Source organism: Chiloscyllium plagiosum, unplaced genomic scaffold (genome assembly GCF_037043375.1).
Source record: "Chiloscyllium plagiosum isolate Xiang-an unplaced genomic scaffold, Cpla_swu_hap1 HiC_scaffold_18, whole genome shotgun sequence".
In the NCBI taxonomy this organism is placed as follows: Eukaryota; Metazoa; Chordata; class Chondrichthyes; order Orectolobiformes; family Hemiscylliidae; genus Chiloscyllium; species Chiloscyllium plagiosum.
In genome coordinates, this window is record NW_028270156.1 from 74,096,892 (window position 1) to 74,116,840 (window position 19,949).

General features: G+C 44.2%; 1 protein-coding gene across 7 annotated transcripts in view; it reads left to right on the forward strand.

Moving 5' to 3' along the window:
• Positions 1-19,949, forward strand: part of LOC122558116 (embryonic protein UVS.2-like) — a 193,217-nt gene that overhangs the window by 89,254 nt on the left and 84,014 nt on the right. For 5 of the 7 annotated variants that reach the window (XM_087996790.1, XM_087996793.1, XM_087996789.1 and 2 more), the window contains one exon: positions 5,079-5,196. The exons of the other annotated variants lie outside the window; for them this stretch is intronic. In XM_087996790.1, the coding sequence (XP_087852916.1) occupies positions 5,079-5,196 (118 nt within the window). The remainder of the gene's footprint in view (positions 1-5,078; positions 5,197-19,949) is intronic. 7 annotated transcript variants of the gene reach the window in all.

Here is a 19,949-nt window from a genome sequence, read left to right on the forward strand (position 1 = left end):
CCCTTGTTTTTCTGCTTGGATCAAAATCAAAGTCACTTGATTATCCTTTTTAATACCATCTATCCAGATCTAGTGATCCCGTACAAATTATTGCATGTTTCTAGCAAGTGTAAATAAGACATTTTAGAAGTTTGACTGACTGTCTTAAATTGTCTGTCAGTGTATCTGTTAGCACACTTTGGCTAGCATTTGCTGAACAGTCCTATCAGAGCATCATAGCTAACAGATTTTTTTTAGGCTTTGCAAGCTTGATCTAGTCTGCAGTTTGCTTATTACGAACAATTGCTTGATTCGATTAGGTAATCTTTGCAATGTACATCATACATATCCGGCGCTAAACAGCATTAAAATTCACATACAATATTGCTCAAATATACAATAGGCAGAATGTCTTTCTGGACCGATGACAGCATCATAGTAATGGAAAAAAATTTACCTGTTTCACCACGGCATAGAAGCTGCATGAAATGGCTTGTCGCTCATATATTTGAGGTAATTTGCCTTCAAAAAACATATTCTTTTTGTATCTTTCAATTTTTTAAATTACCCCAAGAGCTTGGGAACCTTTGGTTTCCTGTTAATTCCTCCATGGCATTGTTTTGGCCAATCAGATTCAACTTGCCACCTAACTAGCACCTTGTTTTTCTGTAGTATAATTTATTGAGATCATTTGAAATTTTGAATTCTTGTGTTTTCCCTGATGGATGCAAGACAAATAGCTTTTCCACAACTTCTGAACACATGTAGAACAAACAAACCCAAGAAATTCTTTCTTTGAGACATCAGGAGAGTCCAATAACTGAAACGACCCCGTGTCCCTTTGGCAGAAAGACCAAAGATGGAATTTTTTTCCCTGCTGCGTCTTAGCTGCAGATGCACCAAGCTTTAGTGCATCCTTCAGGACATAGTCCTGGATCTTGGAATGTGCCAGTCTGTAACATTCGGTTGACGTCAGTTCCTTGCTCTGGAAGACCAACAAGTTTTGGGCAGACCAAAAAGCATCTTTCACCGAGTTGATGGTCATCCAGGTGCAGTCAGTGCATCCAAGGGAACTGGCCGTACAGCAGAGTACTACATCATGGAGCTGTTTAGGATAAAAAAACACTGCATCTCTCTCCAAACTTCCTTTGCATAGGCACATCCCAGAAGGAGGTGGGTGACGGTCTCTACCCTACCACTGCGCTGCTGTGAGGGCAGCGTGAGGTGGCACAGAGATTCCAGGCATATATGAAGGATCTCGCAGGTAGTGCCCTTTTCAACATCAGCCAAGTGATGTCTTAGTACTTGTTGGAATGTTCTGGTGATGAGGCATTCTGCCAAATGCCATAACAATCTACTCTGGGAACAACCTGACAGGATCCACCCTCTCCTTTTCCCACAGGGTCTTGTGAACACTATGTGCTGACCAACTCCTGATGGACTTGAGATCAAAGATATTTTTCTTTGCTGATTTCTCCACGCAGAAATACAGACGATACAGAACAGTCCAGCCACTTGGAGCATTCAGTGGCACTGAAGTCAGACCCATCCTTCGCAACACTGGGGACAGGTAGAACCTCAGTACTGAATGACATTTAAGTACCAACAGTCAATGCACAGATTGATGCAGCCACACACAGGTGGCCATCAGGTTGAGGGCAGCGTAATGTATGTTCTTCCTTCCCCTCCCCCTTACCCAGGGCTTTGTACATAGTATCCTGGTGAACATAGTCATCTTAGATCTCCAGTGGATGATGGCTGGGGTGACTGTAACAACGCAAGCTCTGGGAATGGGCCAGACCTGTGCCACGTATACCAAAAGGGAGATGAACAGGTTTTTACCCACAACAGAGGGGGAACGGTATTCCCAAAAGCCCCAGTTTCTGCCTCAACTTGGTGAAATGCTAAGATTTTGCGTATGCCCTGGCCCTTCTGAAACATATTCTGGGCACAGTCAGGTAATCTGTCTAGACTCTGAAAGGGATAAAGGATTGGTTAGCCCCAGGTCTCACAGAGCATGGCCTTGCTCTTGCCTTGATTTGCCTTGGCTCCCAAGGCCAGTTTGAATGGTCGCAGATGCTTATGATTCTGCCCACTGACAGCTGACCTGACCTGTTGGGTAATGATATTATCCAGGATTTTATAATCTGCATTCAGCAGTGAAATTGGTCACCAATTTCTAATTTCCTCCCTCTCCCCTCTGCTTGAAGATGAGGGTGATGGCACCTTTCTTCATAGATTTGCACATGTTACAAACCAGATGCATACTGTTATACACCTTCAAGTCCTGGCCAATCAAGTCCCACAGAGCTGAATACAACCCTGTACGTTCCAGGAACTTTAGTTTTTGCTAAGGACTTGAGGGCCTTTGTTAGCTAACCAGAGATAACACCTGCTCCAGGCGCCCCCATATGCTGTCATCGAAGACCACCATGATAGTGCAGCCTGCCTGCCTGCCCTCTATCTGTGGGTTTCATCCCATAGAGTCTGACATAAAAGGATTTGCTATTCCTCAGGATGTCAGACTGAGACAGTGTTGCTTACCCCACCTTTCTTCAGGCTGCTGTGCATGGAGCTCTCCTTGTGCACCTTCTGGAAGAAGAAAAATGAGCACATTTCATCTTGCTCCATGGGCCCTAAGCTGAAAGATTATCTTGGAGGTCTCCAAGGCAAAGAGCGAGGCTTGCTGGCTCTTCACCTCCTGGAGATCCGACATAACATCAACCCCTATTATCTGCAGCAGGATTTAGTTCCACGTGCATTTTTAGAATTTGGACAGTCTTCCCCCTTCTCCATCTCGCCTTCTGAACACCTTTGAGGATAAAGAACCTCTTGATGAAACCCTTGACTGTTTTGTACTAGACTGCTAGACACTCGAAGAGTGGCTTCACAGTCCTCTGATCTTTTATTCCCTTTTGAGCTCCGTTATGGGTTCTAGGGTTAACTGTTTCACATTCAGTTTCCATGTTCCCTTAACAGCCTGCTGGTTATTCTCTAGGGGACAGTTGCCTAGCAGGAGACAGTGGTCAGAGAAGAAAACTGGCTTGACATCGATGGATCTGACCAAGAACATGTGGAACATGAACAGGAAACCTATCCTGGAGTGGATAAACCCATCTGGCTGCGACCAGGTGTATCTATGCTGTGTACAGTCTGCAGGGGTACTGACTTGCAGCTTGGTGACTTCAGCCATTTCTATCAGGAATTTGGAAGTGGTGTCCAGTTTGTTGTCAGATCTTCTGGATTGTCCATCTTGCAGTTGAAGTCTGACCAGAATGACTGGCCTGGATGTTGCCAGTAGCAGTAGGAGTTGCTCCAAGATGGCTAGCTATTCACCTTACCAGTGGGGTGTACATGTTAATTAGTCTAGGGAGTATTTTCGTACATATCATCTACTGCAAAGAGTGCCCGCCCACCACCGTCTTAGCTTTGCAGGTGGTGAAGATGCCATCTCGCAGCAGACTACCCAGGCTGGAGGAATGACAATCATTCCTTCCTGATTAAATCGAGACCGGTGGGCCTACAAGCTCAGCCATTTCCTATAGTTGCAGAGGATTGGTATCCCACACTCCTGCAGAACAGGTGGTCCACTTTGAGGTTAAGCCAAAGTGAAAACACAATAGAGTCATAGAGATGTACAGCATGGAAGCAGAGCCTTCGGTCCAAACCGTCCATACCGACCAGATATCCCAACCCAATCTAGTCCCACCTGCCAGCACCCAACCCATATTCCTCCAAACCCTTCCTATTCATATACCCATCCAAATGCCTCATAAATGTTGCAATTGTACCAGCCTCCACCACATCCTCTGGCAGTTCATTCCATACACGTACCACCCTCTGCGTGAAAAAGTTGCTCCGTAGGTCTTTCCCCTCTCACCCTAAACCTATGCCCTCTAGTTCTGGACTCCCCGACCCCAGGGAAAAGGCTTTGCCTATTTACCCACATTACGAAATAGATTTAGTACAATGCACATTAATAATAGCAATTTTAAAACCCATTGAGATTTTGTAGAATTACCTATAGACCCAATGTCTGTTTATCTGCAGTCTTGTTACTAAGGTGTATCTGCATCCCTTTTGGATGGGTGAACTGCTGACCCTCACGTGGCTGAAGTAACTGTCCTGTTCCTCCCTGGGGCCCTTCCTCTGGTGTCATTGGGGTGAGGACAAAGCCAGGAAGGTCCAGTTCATACTCCAACAGAGAGGCTGTCATCCTCTGCTCCTTATTCAGAGCATTGCTGCTCCCTGTTGCCCAGAGCTGTGCTGTGGTGGGTACCCCTTCATTCCTGACAGCTAGAGGTTGAGTTTCACTGGGCCCCTCACGAAATCTTGTGTTTCTATGTTGAGTGGTGCACCTTTTCTTTTCTGGGTGGTTCTCACTTGTATCCCCTGCCCCCTTTGTTTCCTCCTCCTTCATTGACTCTGTTTAGGTGAAGATTGGCTACCTTTTTCTCCTCTCTGGCCTGTCCTTCCCTCTAGTTGCCCTTTGTTTCAGTTTTTTTGCTGAAAGGTGACACCTCACTGTCCTTTAGAGATTAATGGCTTATATTGTCAATACCAGTCATCTGAGAATATGTGGTTGTCTGTCCATTCCCACCCCTCTAACCCCCAGTGAACCCCTCCTCAGGTGCAGTGACTGAGCCAACTTCTAGAATCCTCCCAGTGGCTTCTCGCCTGTATTTTAACTAGGTTTGGCAGCTGTCACTAAAAGCTGTATTGAAGCTGGTCTTAAACTTGCCACTTAGCTAATCAAGGTTTAGTTTACATGTGAGTACAGAGGAACCTCGATTATCCAAATATCGGATTATCTGGCAGGACCGTAAGGTCCCGATGCTTGGCTAACCTATGTTATCCAGCATTCGATTATCCGGAATTCAATTAACCGAACGAAATACTCCCCGCCTGTGTCCTTCGGATAATCAAGGTTCCTCTGTATAACTAGGTTCCAAGTAACCCAATCCAGTTACAGTTAAGTTTTTTTTTTATCCTAGAAGTGACTGAGGAGTAAAGTTATCAGCATATGTATCGCTACATTTGTAGGTCTTTAAATTTGAAGGAAGTTGATTATTTATCACATTGGTTATTCTTTTTCACAGATAAAGCTCAACGAGCAGTAATAACTGCTTCTATGGCAGAGCTTGAGACTTTGACATGTGTCAAATTTAAATACAGAACAAGGGAAATGACCTATCTTGAGTTTATTGATGGGATAGGGTAAGTGGAAAAAGTTAATTATTGTGAATTTAGTTTTACCTGTAACTTTGGTAAATTAACATCTGATGTAATAGTAGTTTCTATTTTGATCTGTAAAATTTGTCACCTCATCTGTTTAGCAACTTCTATTAGACGTTTTGCAGCTGAATATTCTTGCTGTTATACCATTTCTTGTCTGTAACAAACTTGTTGATTGGCTCAAAATAAAAATGCAGTAAGACAGAAATTAAGAAGGAAGGAACATACCAGTTGAAAGTAAAGATGTTTAGAAAATTGAGAAATCATAAAGATGTTTTATAAACATTGTTCAGTAAGGACAATTTTTCATTAAAAGAAGGGGAAAGGTATTGCAATTCAATCTCTGAAAATTTAGTGGAAGAAATTAAATGTCACCCTTTCCTAATAATTAAATTTATGATGTCCACAAGAAGGCTTCCATAAAGATGTAAGAGAATAGAAGTATGCACTAGACTGCCGTAGAACCTGCTTAACTATTCCGTATGATCAAAGTTGACCTTTTGTCTCAATTTCATTTTCTCGTTCGTCCCCCATATCCCTCGATTCCCTGAGAAATCAAAAACTATCTATCGCAACCTTGAATGTACTCATAAGATGTAACATCTACAATTCTGTGAAATGATAAACTCAAAAGATTTCAAGCATCTGAATGAAGAGTGTTCTCCTCAGCTCAGTCCTGAATAATCAATCTCATATCCTGAAGTTGTGCCCACATATTTTAGATTCACCAACTAGGATGAATCAGTCTCTTAGAATCTTGTGTGTTTAATCAAGATTGTCTCCTCTCTTTCTAATACGTAGCCTGTCCTTCTCAACCTTTCATCATAAGACAATACTCTCATCCCAAAATCCAACCTTAGCTATATACATCCAAGACAAAATTAGCATTCATGACTCACGGACACACACAATGTTCTCAGTACTTCACTTTCTCGCCCTTATTCTTTGCAACAAGGGCCAAAATACATTCTTCTTCTTTACAGTGGCAGACCTTATCACTAAATTAATGTTACAATCTTGCTAGAAATCAGTAACTATGTTTTTTGAAATAGACAAGAGTGCAAGATCCATTGACTTGCTAACAAAATAAAGTCGCAACATTCACAAAGTAATAATAAACTTTGTCGTACAACATTAGAACAGTAATATAATTTAAAATAATTGTGTAACTTATTTTGAACATCCAGAATTCACACGGTAAATTTGAGTGATAAACTATAATCAAACACTCCACAGCATAAAGTAAATCAAAATACGATCAAGAAAAATGACAGTCGCTCCCTCAGTGAACATTAATGCCACAGAGGGTCATCAAATTTCATTTAACTTTAAAGAAGATTACAGTTTTCACTTTTTCTGATCTGGCCTTGAATGCCTGCTCAAGAAATATTTTGTCATGTACTACCTTAACAACTTCCTGAAGAAGGGCTCATGCCCGAAACGTCGATTCTCCTGCTCCTTGAATGCTGCCTGACCTGCTGCGCTTTTCCAGCAACACATTTTCAGCTCTGATCTCCAGCATCTGCAGTCCTCACTTTCTCCTACCTTAACAACTACTCTCATTCTGGTACTCGTCCTCCTTCCTGGGTCAATATTCCCCTGGATAGTCCAACTGTTCTCTAATACTCATCCATAAGCATGTCTACAGTGACTGCTGGACTTGCTGAGTCAGTACCAAGCCTGGGTTTTTCCCTGAACTCCAATCTTGTTCAGTTCTTCAAGGATGTATTGCCTGTGAGTTTTTCACTCCACTCACTCAGCTGCACTGAAGTATTAATGTTCCCTCGCGTTATCCATGCCCCTTTCAGCTTTTCCCAACATAGCGCCGCTGACTTCCCATTTTCTTAGCTCCCTATGACAACTTCCATAGCCTGACTCCAGCGCTCAACTGTTTACTATTTTCCAGAATCTCTCACTCAGATCTAAAAGCATAGAGCCATCTAACAGCTGATGACTTCTCATCAAGTTTCTGTACAGAATTTGTGTGATATGGCTAACTTCCTAGCAGTATATACTCCTAACCTGGAGCAAAGGGCTGAATTTTCTCAAAATATAGCTGTAAAGGTTGGGACGATGCCTGGAGAATTGGACCTCCTGAGTTCCAGTGGGTTTCCTCATACAAATTTGCACTGAGCACCTCATCAGCCATGCACCATGGCACTGCACTCATGCTTTCTTACGCTCACTAGCAATGGAAGTGATTGCCGTAGTCGGGATCTTCCAGGTTTCTTGCCACTAATGCTATATTTAATGCCTAGGCAGGCACCAGTTCAAAGGTTGCAAGCCAAAAATTACCCTTCACAGTTTCTGTACATGTCGTTCTGGTATAATGCATTTTTGTTTGCATGAATTGGCTATAATGTGATTGATGAATTGTGGACATTGTTTGGATAATGTGAACTTTCTGCTGAATGGGTATAGCAATTTTCTGTTAGTGATCTTATGCAGTGCGATTTTCTAAAGCAGTTTTCTATAGCACGATTTTCTATATTGTGAGGTTGCAGAGGAACACAGTGTCACGTTACAGCAGAACAACCTGTATAGGAAGAATTGCCCAGAAATGGCTAACAGAGGCAAGTTGATACCTCTGTTGTTGACCGGGACCATGTGGACAGAATGTTTGAGAGGAGGATCTTTCTTCATTGCTCAGACCTTTGAGTATAGGAGTTGGGATATTGCGTTGAGTTTGTACAGAATGTTGATGAGGCCTCTTCTCGAGTACTCTGTACAATTCTGGTTGCCCTGCTGTCGGAAGAACATCATTAAATTGAAGAAGGTTCAGAAAAGATTTACCAGGATGTTGTCAGGAATGGAAGGTTTAAGTTAGGCTGGAAAGCCTGAGACATTGGGGTGTGACTTTATAGAGGTTCATAAAATTAGGAGATAAGGTGCATAGTATGGGGGCTTTTTTTTCCACATATTCGGGGGAGTTCAAATCTTGGGGCATATTTTTAAGATGGGGGAAGAGATATTTTAAGAAAGGCATGGGAAACTTTTTTTTACACGGTGTTTTGCATGTGGAATGAACTGCCAGAGGAAGTGGTGGATGCAGGTACAGTTACAACACTTAAAAGACATTTGGATAAGTACATGATTAGGAAAGGTTTGGAGGTAAGTGGTTTGGGAACATGGTCGGCATGGACTGTTTGGATGAATGGGTTTGTTTCTATGTTGTATGACTCTGTGACTGACAATAGAGGTCATGGTACCAGACCATACCTGATCTGAAGTTGACACCTGGATCAGTGCTTTGTCCACAGTCCGGAGGAAAACCCAACAGTACAGAAAGAATGTTAATGATATTCTGTACTCTACAAGGGTAAGTGCCAACATTTGTCTGCTGTGCCACACTCACTTTAACTCTGCTACTGCATGAACCAAAGCTCACTGCCACGTTTCACCATTGCATGTAGCATTTTCCCCCAACCCATTGCCCCAAACTACTAATCTTTCCATGTTTTCATCTCTCTCAATTCCTCCCCTTTTCTCCTTGCAGAAGAAAATGGTCCACAATAGGGCTGAAGAGTACAAGATCGATGATGCGACACCTGCCATCCATCTCTGTACCCGGTTGGAGGAGAGAATCCTTGAGCTGTGGGGAGAGGATATGAAGCTAGAGGGGCTAGCCATTCTTATAGTGAAATGATTTCCTCCCCTTTCTGAAGGATTGCTATGCTTTCAGCAGAACTCGTGTACGAAGGAGTGGTCGACATCCCTCTGATTAAAATTGAAACACCAAGTGTGAAGCACCTCGCCGCCTTAACAGATTTGGGGCTCAAGTCTGGAATCTGGATAAATTTGGATGGATTTAGACAGATCTGGACAGATCCGGTCTGGGATCTGGATGGATTTGGGGTACAAAATTGAACAAATTTGGGGTACAAAAGGTCCCAGCAAATTTAAACAGACTTGGAAATGAGTGTCCTGGATCTTTAAATAAAACTTTGGTGAACAGTGGAAAATCTGTTTAATTTCGGTTGTTTGTTAGTAAGATCAAAAGTGGGGGAAATGGTTGTTAATGTTGCTAAAGAGGTTCTGGGATTTGAAGATACTTCCCAAATTTGCTAAGAATGTTTAGAAAGACAGAAAAAGGAGATTAGAATTGGGTTTATTTAGGGATAATAGGAAAGCTGAAATTGTAATGGAGTTAACCGATAGGTATATTAGAGAAACAGTCAAGTGTGGTGGAGTTAGAAAGAATTAGAGAATGAAAGGAAAGTGAGAGTTTGAATTACAGTTAAAAGCAGAAGATAAAGAAGGAAAGAAGAAGCATGGCAGAAGATAAAGGAAAGAATGTTCGAGTTGGAAAAGATGAAGTTGGAACTTGAAGCAAAAAGACTACACATGACATAAGTAAAAGTACAGGAGGGCAATGATGAGCAAAACCATCGTAGCCAACAGCCTGGTAGGGATATATACAAATATGTTAAAACATTATAAAGATTCAATGAAAAAGATGCAGAAGCCTTTTTCATTTATTTTGAGAAACTGGCTAAGCAGATGAATTGGCCAGAGACTCTGTCAGTAATGTTAATTCAGACCAAGTTGGTAGGCAGGGCTAGTGAGGTGTTTGCAGCGCTGTCAGATGAGGTGTCAAGAGATTACGCAGATGTTAAGCAGGCTATTTTGAATACCTACAAATTGGTACCAGAAGTATCTTGACGATGGTTCAGAAACCTAAAGGAGGAACCAGGTCAGACTTATGTTGAGATGGAATGAATTTAACATAGCAACTTCAATAGATTGGGGAGAGCCAACTGCTATCTGAAGAGAAAGTAAACGCTCCATCTAAGAAATCAGTCTCTCTCAAGAAAACTCAATGCTTTCTTTTTAAAAGAGCGCCATTTATTCATAAAAAGGTACCATGGCACTTCTAGCTAAACGTCTTAACAGAGGAATTCACAGAGAAAACATTCCTGACAGCAGGATCAGCGGAAGAGAGACATTTGTGTCTTGGGATCAGCGGAAGAAAGGCTGAAAAAATGGGAGAATGCAAAGCATTCTGGAAAACATTGTGTGAACTTTGAGAGACTAATTAATTGTTTCTTATTACAGAGGAACCTCGATTATCCGAAAATCAGATTATCCAAAGGAGATCTCTAGGTCCCAATAGAAACATTACATCAAAGATGTGTTACCAACAGTGATCGTGTCTTTTGTTTACAATGATTAAACAGGCACCGTCTCAAAATGACTGACCTCCCGCCCTCTCTATCTCTCTCCCCATACTTTCCCTGGAGTTCTACAGAGGGGCATTCCTTAACCACCCCCCCCCCCGCCTTCTGCAGATAATCTCTCCAACATTGTCCTGTTCAGGGCAAACGTGGAACCTGTCAAAACATGTAGTAAAAAGATGTAAAGGTATCTGTGCGTGTGTGTGTTATTTAGAGACTTACCCCCCACCGCCAAAGGCAGCTGCAGCAGCAGCAGTCTTGTTGGTGTACAGTCCAGCTGCCCCGAAGAGGGGACGGGGGCAAGTGGGGCAAAGTTGGTTGGGGGAGGGGGTGGGGGCAGACAGGGAACCAGGGCAGACAGGGTTGGGTGGGGGGGAGCCGATGTTGGAGGGGGTCGGTGGGGGGCGCGATGTTGGAGGTGGGGTCGGTGGGGGGCGCGATGTTTGAGGTGGGGTCGGTGGGGGGCGCGATGTTTGAGGTGGGGTCGGTGGGGGGCGCGATGTTGGAGGCGGGGTCGGTGGGGTGCGGGGGGCGCGATGTTGGAGGCGGGGTCGGTGGGGTGCGGGGGGCGCGATGTTGGAGGCGGGGTCGGTGGGGGGTGGCGTGATGTTGGAATGGGGGGGTGGGGTGGGGGGCGCGATGTTGGAGGCGGGGTCGGTGGGGTGGGGGGGTGCGATGTTGGAGGCGGGGTCGGTGGGGTGGGGTGGGGGTGCGATGTTGGAGGCGGGGTCGGTGGGGTGGGCGGGGCGATGTTGGAGGGGTGGGGGGGGCGATGTTGGAGGCGGGGTCACCTGAACAGGGAGCAGACTTTAAAAACTCCGAGCCCCAGAGGAAAGGCATTTAATCAACTAACTGAATAATTGATTATCTGAACGAAATAGTGCCTGCCCATCTCGTTTGGATAATTGAGATTCCCCTGTACTTAGATTTATATAAGTGGGACCTGTTATTGAAACAGCATACCAGTAGAATTTAGTTCTGTTAGGGAGTAGGTAATAGTTAGGGAGGAGGTAGTTGGTTTGTTAGTAATTCTGTTAATTTGTTCATTGTTGAAGTTAGATGAATAAATTGTTCTTTCTTGATTGTAAAGTGAGTGAAAGGATTACATTTTATTTAACCACTCCTTTTTAACAGATTGAGGATAAGAGGCGAGATGAACCTTCCTGGGTATTTCGGTTTGAATTATCAGAGGGGTGTCAACCTCCACTCTGTAACACATGCTAGCATTAAATTTGAATAAAGGAGTTTCAGATATTGTGAAGACTTCTCTGAAATTGTAACCTTCTATTAAACAACAGAAAAAGTGAAGAAAGAATAAACCATTAAACTGCAGTTGAGATTAAATGGAAGAAGCTGGCCATTGCAGTATCAAAGCATTTACAGTCAGTGAATAAAGTTAAAAATCCCACAATACCAGGTTATAGTCCAACAGATTTAATTGGAAGCACACTAGCTTTTGGAGCGACGCTCCTTCATCAGATGGTAGTCAACACTGGCATCTCCAAATCAGATTATAGTCCAACAGGTTTATTTGGAAGCTCTAGCTTTTGGAGCCCTGCTCCATCAGGTGGTTGTGGAGTATAAGATCGTAGGACACAGAATTTACAGCAAAAGTTTACAGTGTGATGCAACTGAAATGATATATTGAAATGGACCTGGATTGTTTGTTAAGTCTCTCATCTTTTACAATGACCATGTTGGTTTCAGTTCTTGCGTATGTAAATCCAAGAACTTTTAATTTTAAAAGTTACATTCTCAGGTGAACTTTAACAATAGGTGCCATGTCAGTTCAGATAATGCATTGAAGGTGTAAGGGTAAAGTCTGTTTGTGTTCCAATGTTCAGACTGATTCTATTTCTAAAAAAAGGATTTATAGAATCTTGTATGGATTCATGCAGTTTTGAGCAAATGTAACTTGAGAATGTATAATTTCAGTTGCATCACACCGTAAACTTTTGCTATAAATTTTATGTCTTACAATCTTATGCTCCACAACTACCTGATGAAGGAGCAGCGCTCTGAAAGCTAGTCCTTCCAAATAAACCTGTTGGACTATAATCAGGTGTTGCATGATTTTTATCTTTGTACACCCCAGTCCAACACCGGCAGCTCCAAATCGTGACAGTCAGTGAAGGATGACTTGACACAACTCAGTTCTAATTAAAGTCCTGTGTAGTTTCAACCAACACTGCTGCACTATAGGATGGTGAAAGTGATAGAGTTGGTCAATACATGAGTTCACATCAGAATTCTATATATCTTTAACCTGTCCAGTGTGTGTCTGATTAATACTGTCACCTGTAGAAGAACTTGACATTGCTCACATGTAGACCCTACTCCTCAGGCAAAAAAAAACACTTTACTTGTCCATTCCAGGTGTGATACCAGTGGTTTTCATTTTGATTGTGCACTTGTGATTCTGGTCAAGATGGAATGTGTCACAGCTAGTGCTTCACAAACTAAATTGAAGGTTCAAGCTAACTGAGTTCCGACCTGACTGGCAAAGATTCCAAAGCAGAAATTGCTGGAAAAACTCAGCAGGTCTGGCAGGATGTGCGGAAAGAAATCAGCTAGGCCACTCCAATCATTGACCCTGCCTTGCCATTCAGTGCCAATGTCTTTTACCCACCCTATTCCCATAAACCTATACACCATTGGTAATTGGAAATCTATCAATCTTTACCATATACATTCTCGAAGATTAGGCTTCTACAGTTCTCTTGTACACAATTCCAAAAATAATTCGGCTTCAGCACAAATAGCATTTGTTTGCTAGCTGCTAACAAATCTGATGAAGGGTCATTGGACTTGAAATGTTAACTCTACTTTCCTCCGAGCAGATCTGCTGAGATTCTCCAGCAATTTCTGTTTTATTGCATTCATGGATATAATTTTGATGAAACACTATAAGGTCGAGTGCACTTTGTCCCTTTGATGTTATACTGCGTTTGAAGCATATTTGATGCTTGACTTTATTTCCCCTGATTTTTTAATCTTCCTCTCATCTTTTCACCTTCCTGTTACCAGCTTTACTCTTCCACTTTGGGCTAGCCCCCAAGTTTCCATCCCCCTGACAAGCTAGTTTGACTGTACCCCAATGCCACTAGCATATCTCTTTGCAAACATTTCACTTCCATGAAATTGTAAACTGTCCAGCTTGTACAGATCACACATGCCCAAGAGCTGGTTCTAATTCAGAAGTCACACAACACCAGGTTCTTGTTCAATAGGTTTATTTGAAATCACAGTTTTCATTTTTTTAATTTCAAAAATATACTTTATTCTAAAAATATTTTGATCTGTACAATTGGTGGCACCATTCATAGGCGCACCTTGCATTTCTTGACATAGAGAGATCGGAATTAATCATTTGTATATACGTTTACTATCCATATATTTAGCTGAGGCGTCAGCGGAGCCCACTTACTGAGTGGGCCCCCTGTTCTTCTTTGGGAAGCAGACATTACACGGTGGTCTTTCCCTACTGCACCTTGGCAGAGAGTCCGGGCGTGCATAAAGGATCTCACAGGCAGAGCCCTTCTCACCACCAGCCAAGCCATGTCTTAGTGCTTATTGAAAAGTTCTGGTGATGAGGCATTCTGCCAAATGACTTTGACAATCTGCTCAGGGAACAGCTTGACAGGATCCGCCCTCTCTTTTTCCCGAAGGCTCTCAAGGACACTACGTGTTGACCACTTCCTGATGGACTTGTGGTCAAAGGTGTTTTTCTTCACAAATTTCTCCACGAAGGACAGGCGTTACGGAACGGTCCAACTACTCGGAGCGTTCCGCGGCGGCGAGGCCAGGCCCATCCTTCGCAACAACGGGGACAGGTAGAACCTCAGTACGTAGTGACACTTGATGTTTGCGTACCAAGGATCCACGCACAGCTTGATGCAGACACACACAAAGGCGGCCATCAGGGTGAGGATGGTATGGGTGTGTTTTTTCTCCCACCGTTGCCCAGATCTTTATACATCGAGTCCCTTCAGACCCGGTCCATCTTTGATCTCCATAGAAAATGGAAGATGGCTCGGATGACTGCAATGGCACAGGTTCTGGCAATAGGCCAGACCTGTGCCACATATAACAACAATGACAGTGCCTCACACCTGATGACCAGGTTCTTACCCGTGATGAAGAGCAACCATAGCTTCCATCTGCCCAGTTTCTGCCTCACTTTCCTGATACGCTCCTCCCAAGACTTGGTGCACGCCGCAGCCCCTCCGAACCAAATACCCAGCACCTTCAGGTGGTCAGTCCTGACGGTGAAGGGGATCGAGGATTGGTCGACCCAGTTCCCGAAGAGCATGGCCTTGCTCTTGCCTCGATTTACCTTGGCCGCCGAGGCCCGTTCGAACTGGTCACATATGTCTGTGCATGGAGAGCGGATCTGAGCATGCGCTGCTCCTTCATTAGATGAGGACCTGATGAAGGAGCAGTACTCCGAAAGCATGTGATTTCATATAATCCTGTTGGAGTATAACCTGATGCCATGTGAATTCTGACTTTGTGCACCCCAGTCCAACATCGGCACCTCCATATCATGGTTCTGAATCCTCAAGTCTATTGCATGCCCTCCCATACTAATATTCCAGCCATATCAAAGAGATATTCAGCATGGAAACAGACCCTTCGGTCCAACCCGTCCATGCTGACCAGATATCCCAACCCAATCTAGTCCCATCTGCCAGCACCCGGCCCATACCCCTCCAAACCCTTCCTATTCATATACCCATCCAAATGCCACTTAAATGTTGCAATTGTACCAGCCTGCACCACGTCCTCTGGCAGCTCATTCCATACACATTTCACCCTCTGAAAAAGTTGCCCGTTCTGTCTCTTTTATATCTTTCCCCTCTCACCCTAAACCTATGCCCTCTAGTTCTGGACTCCCCGACCCCAGGGAAAAGACTTTGCCTAATTACCTTATCCATGCCCCTCATAATTTTGTAAACTTCTATAAGGTCACACCTCAGCATCTGTTGTTCCAGGGAAAACAGCCCCAGCCTGTTCAGCCTCTCCCTATAGCTCAAGTCCTCCAACTCTGGCAGCATCCTTGTAAATCTTTTCTGATTCCTTTCAAGTTTCACAACATCTTTCCGATAGGAAGGAGACCAGAATTGCACGCAATATTCCAACAGTGGCCTAACCAGTGTACTGTACAGCCGCAACATGACCTCCCAACTCTACTCTGATCAATAAAGGAAGGTATGCCAAACGCCTTCTTCACTATCCTATCTACCCGCGACTCCACTTTCAAGGAGCTATGACCCTGCACTCCAAGGTCTCTTTGTTCAGCAACACTCCCTAGGACCTTACCATTAAGTGTATAAGTCCTACTAAGATTTACTTTCCCAAAATGCAGCACCTCGCATTTATCTGAATTAAACTCCATCTGCCACTTCTCAGCCCCATTGGCCCATCTGGTCAAGATCCTGTTGTAATCTGAGGTAACCCTCTTTGCTGTCCACTACACCTCCAATTTTGGTGTCATCTGCAAATTTACTAACTGTACCTCTTATGCTCGCATCCAAATCATTTATGTAAATGACAAAAAATAGAGGACCCAGCACTGATCCTTGTGGCACTCCACTGGTCACAGGCCTCCAGTCTGAAAAACAACCCTCCACCAACACCCGCTGTCTTCTACCTTTGAGCCAGTTCTGTATCCAAATGGCTAGTTCTCCCTGTATTCCATGAGATCTAACCTTGCTAATCAGTCTCCCTTGTTGAACACTTTACTGAAGTCCATATAGATCACATCTCCTCTTTGTTTCTTCAAAAAACTCAATCAAGTTTGGGAGACATGATTTCCCATGCACAAAGCCATGTTGACTATCCCTAATCAGTCCTTGCCTTTCTAAATACATGTACATCCTGTCCCTCAGGATTCCCTCCAACGACTTGCCCACCACTGAGGTCAGGCTCACCGGTCTATAGTTCCCTGGCTTGTCTTTACTGCCCTTCTTAAACAGTGGCACCACGTTTGCCAACCTCCAGTCTTCCGGCACTTCACCTGTGACTATCGATGATACAAATATCTCAGCAAGAGGCCCAGCAATCACTTCTCTAGCTTCCCACAGAGTTCTCGGGTACACCTGATCAAGTCCTGGGGATTTATCCACCTTTAACTGTTTCAAGACATCCAGCACTTCCTCTGGACATTTTGCAAGATGTCTCCATCTATTTCCCTACAGTCTATATCTTCCATATACTTTTCCACAGTAAATACTGATACAAAATATTCAGTTAGTATCTCCCCATTTTCTGCGGCTCCACACAAAGGCCGCCTTGCTGATCTTTGAGGGGCCCTATTCTCTCCCCAGTTCCCCTTTTGTCCTTAATATATTTGTAAAAACCCTTTGGATTCTCCTTAATTCTATTTGCCAAAGCTATCTCATGTCCCCTTTTTGCCCTCCTGATTTCCCTCTTAGGTATACTCCTCCTTCCTTTACACTCTTCTCAGGATTCACTCGATCTCTCCTGTCTACACCTGACATAAGCTTCCTTCTTTTTCTTAACCAAACCCTCAATTTCTTTAGTCATCCAGCATTTCCTATACCTACTAGCCTTTGCTTTCACCCTGACAGGAATATAATTTCTCTGGATTCTTGTTATCTCATTTCTGAAGGCTTCCCATTTCCCAGCCGTCCTTTACCTGCGAACATCTAGGTAAAAACAATGACTGCAGGTGCTGGAAACCAGAGTCTAGATTAGAGTGGTTCAGGCAGCATCCGAGGACCGGTAAAATCGACGTTTCGGGCAAAAGCCCTTCATCAGGAATACAGGCAGAGAGCCTGAAGGTTGGAGAGATAAGTGAGAGGAGGGTGGGGGTGGGGAGAAAGTAGCATAGAGTACAATAGGTGAGTGGGGAGGGGATGAAGGTGATAGGTCGGGGGGGAGGGTGGAGTGGACAGGTGGAAAAGAAGATAGGCAGGTAGGACAGGTCATGGGGACAGTGCTGAGCTGGAAGTTTGGAACTGGGGTGAGGTGGGGGAAGGGGAAATGAGGAAACTGTTGAAGTCCACATTGATGCCCTGGGGTTGAAGTGTTCCAAGGCGGAAGTTGAGGGGTTCTTCCTCCAGGTATCTGGTGGTGAGGGAGTGATGGCGCAGGAGGCCCAGGTCCTCCATGTCCTCGGCAGAGTGGGAGGGGGAGTTGAAATGTTGGGTCACAGGGCGGTGTGGTTGATTGGTGCAGGTGTCACAGAGATTTTCCCTAAAGCGCTCTGCTAGGAGGCGTCCAGTCTCCCCAATGTACAGTAGATCACATCGGGAGCAACGGATTAAATAAATTATATTGGTGGATGTGCAGGTAAAACTTTGATGGATGTGGAAGACTCCTTTAGAGCCGCGGATGGAGGTGTGGGCGCAGGTTTTGCAATTCCTGCGGTGGCAGGGGAAGGTGCCAGGATGGGAGGGTAGGCTGTAGGGGGGCTTGGACCTGACCAAGTAGTTACGGAGGGAACGATCTTTGCGGAAGGTGGAGAGGGAAATATATCCCTGGTGATGGGGTCTGTTTGGAGGTGGTGGAAATGTCAGCGGATGATTTGATTTATGCGAAGGTTGGTAGGGTGGAAAGTGAGCACCAGGGGCATTCTGTCCTTGTTACAGTTGGAGGGGTGGGGTCTGAGGGTGGAGGTGCGGGATGTGGATGAGATACGTTAGAGGGCATCTTTAACCACGTGGGAAGGGAAATTGCGGTCTGTAAAGGAGGAGGCCATTGGTTAGCAGCATTATAGATGTTAGTCTTCAGCTGATTCAGTTCACGTGATCTCCAATAAGCATAAAAGTCTTTGCCAGCGGAAAAGACTTCCCCTTGCTGAATGTTCCCTTTAAATTGCACACTATTGTGTGTATGCTTCGTTGTAAGCATGTCAATCAGTGTCAGCAAGACCTCACATCATTTTGGCAAGATTGCTGAATATGGGTCTAATAGAACTATCTGTGCTTCTGGTCAAGCTGTTCCCATGTCGCTACACACTACCAACTACCCAACTGTAGCAAATTAACTAGGTATGCCCTGTATGCCGAAAGCAGGACAAATCTAAACTATGCAGTTTCCACTCCATCAGTCCATTCTTGATCATCAGCAAAGTGAGGGCTTTGATTGTTGACAGTGCTATCAGGTTTCAACTTACAAAGGCATAACCTGCACAGAGCTGCCCAGTTTGGTTTCTACTAGTGCCACTTGACTCCTGACCTTATTAAAACTTTGATCTGACGTGGACAAAAGAGCTGGATTTCAGAAGTGAGTCGAGAATGATCATATCCAAAACCAAGGCAGTATTTAACTGACTAACATGAGTCCTAGCAAAGTGGAATCAATATAGATGGGGTGGGCTTCTGGAGAAGTGTTGCCTCCAATTTCCTTACTAGCTGTGTGGACTCCAGCATGCATGCGCAGCAGCGACGTCTGGAACCAGAATTGCTTGCTGACACTGATTGACATGCTTACAACTGAGCATGCACACAATAGTGTCCAATTTAAAGGGAACATTGAGCTGGCAAAGACTTTTATGCTTATTGGAGATCAATCATCTCAGCCCAGAACATCAGTGCACGAGTTCCTCACGGTAATGACATGGGGGACCATGATGTTCCCTCCATAAAAGATCGGAAGTGACAATATTCTTTAATGACAACATAACTATGAAGCAGTTTGTGCTCAAGTCCACCAGGACCTGGAGGATGTCCAGGCAATAAGCTGATAAGCGGCAAGGAGGAGAAAGTGAGGACTGCAGATGCTGGAGCAGATGCAGGAGATCCTGAGGAAGGGCTTATGCCTGAAACATCGATTCTCCTGCTCCTCATGCTGTCTGGCCTGCTGTGTTTTTCCAGCGCCACATTTTTCAACTCTGATAAGCGGCAAGTAACATTCAAGCCACACAAGTGGCAGATAATGAGCATTTCTAACAAGAGTGACTCCAACCATCTCCCCTTGATATTCAAAGAACTATGTAAATGATACAACAAAGAAAGGAGTTATTTGGCTCATCTTGACCAGGCCGACCCAAATACCCTTCCTAATCCCATCTTCCTGCACAGGGCCCATAGCCCTACAACTTATAGCAAGTAAGGTATGGATCCAAGTACTTTATTGGAAACAGTTTAGGACCTTTACACCCACCACCAACTCGGGCAGTGAATTCCATACACGCACCACCCACCAATCCTTCTGCCACTTCGCTTGAATCCATAACACCTTATTTTTGAGCTCTCTACTAAGGGGAACAGGTTCCTCCTGTCTACGTTATCTCTACCCATCACAATTTTATATACCTTAATCAAGTCACCCCACAGCTTTCTCTGATCCAAGGAGAACAATCCCAGTCTCTCGTACAGCATCTTTATTGAGATGGACAGGATTGTAGCACAATCACAGTGATGTTTTTGAAACTTCTCACAAGAATTTCTGTCCGAGTAATATTTGCCAGAACTGCCAATTAGATTGTGTCATTGGGTGGTGACTGCATCCACATGCAAGTATCCCTATGAGCTGTGATGTCCATAGTCTCAAACAATACAGCTGTAATAAATTACAGCATTTATCAGGCAT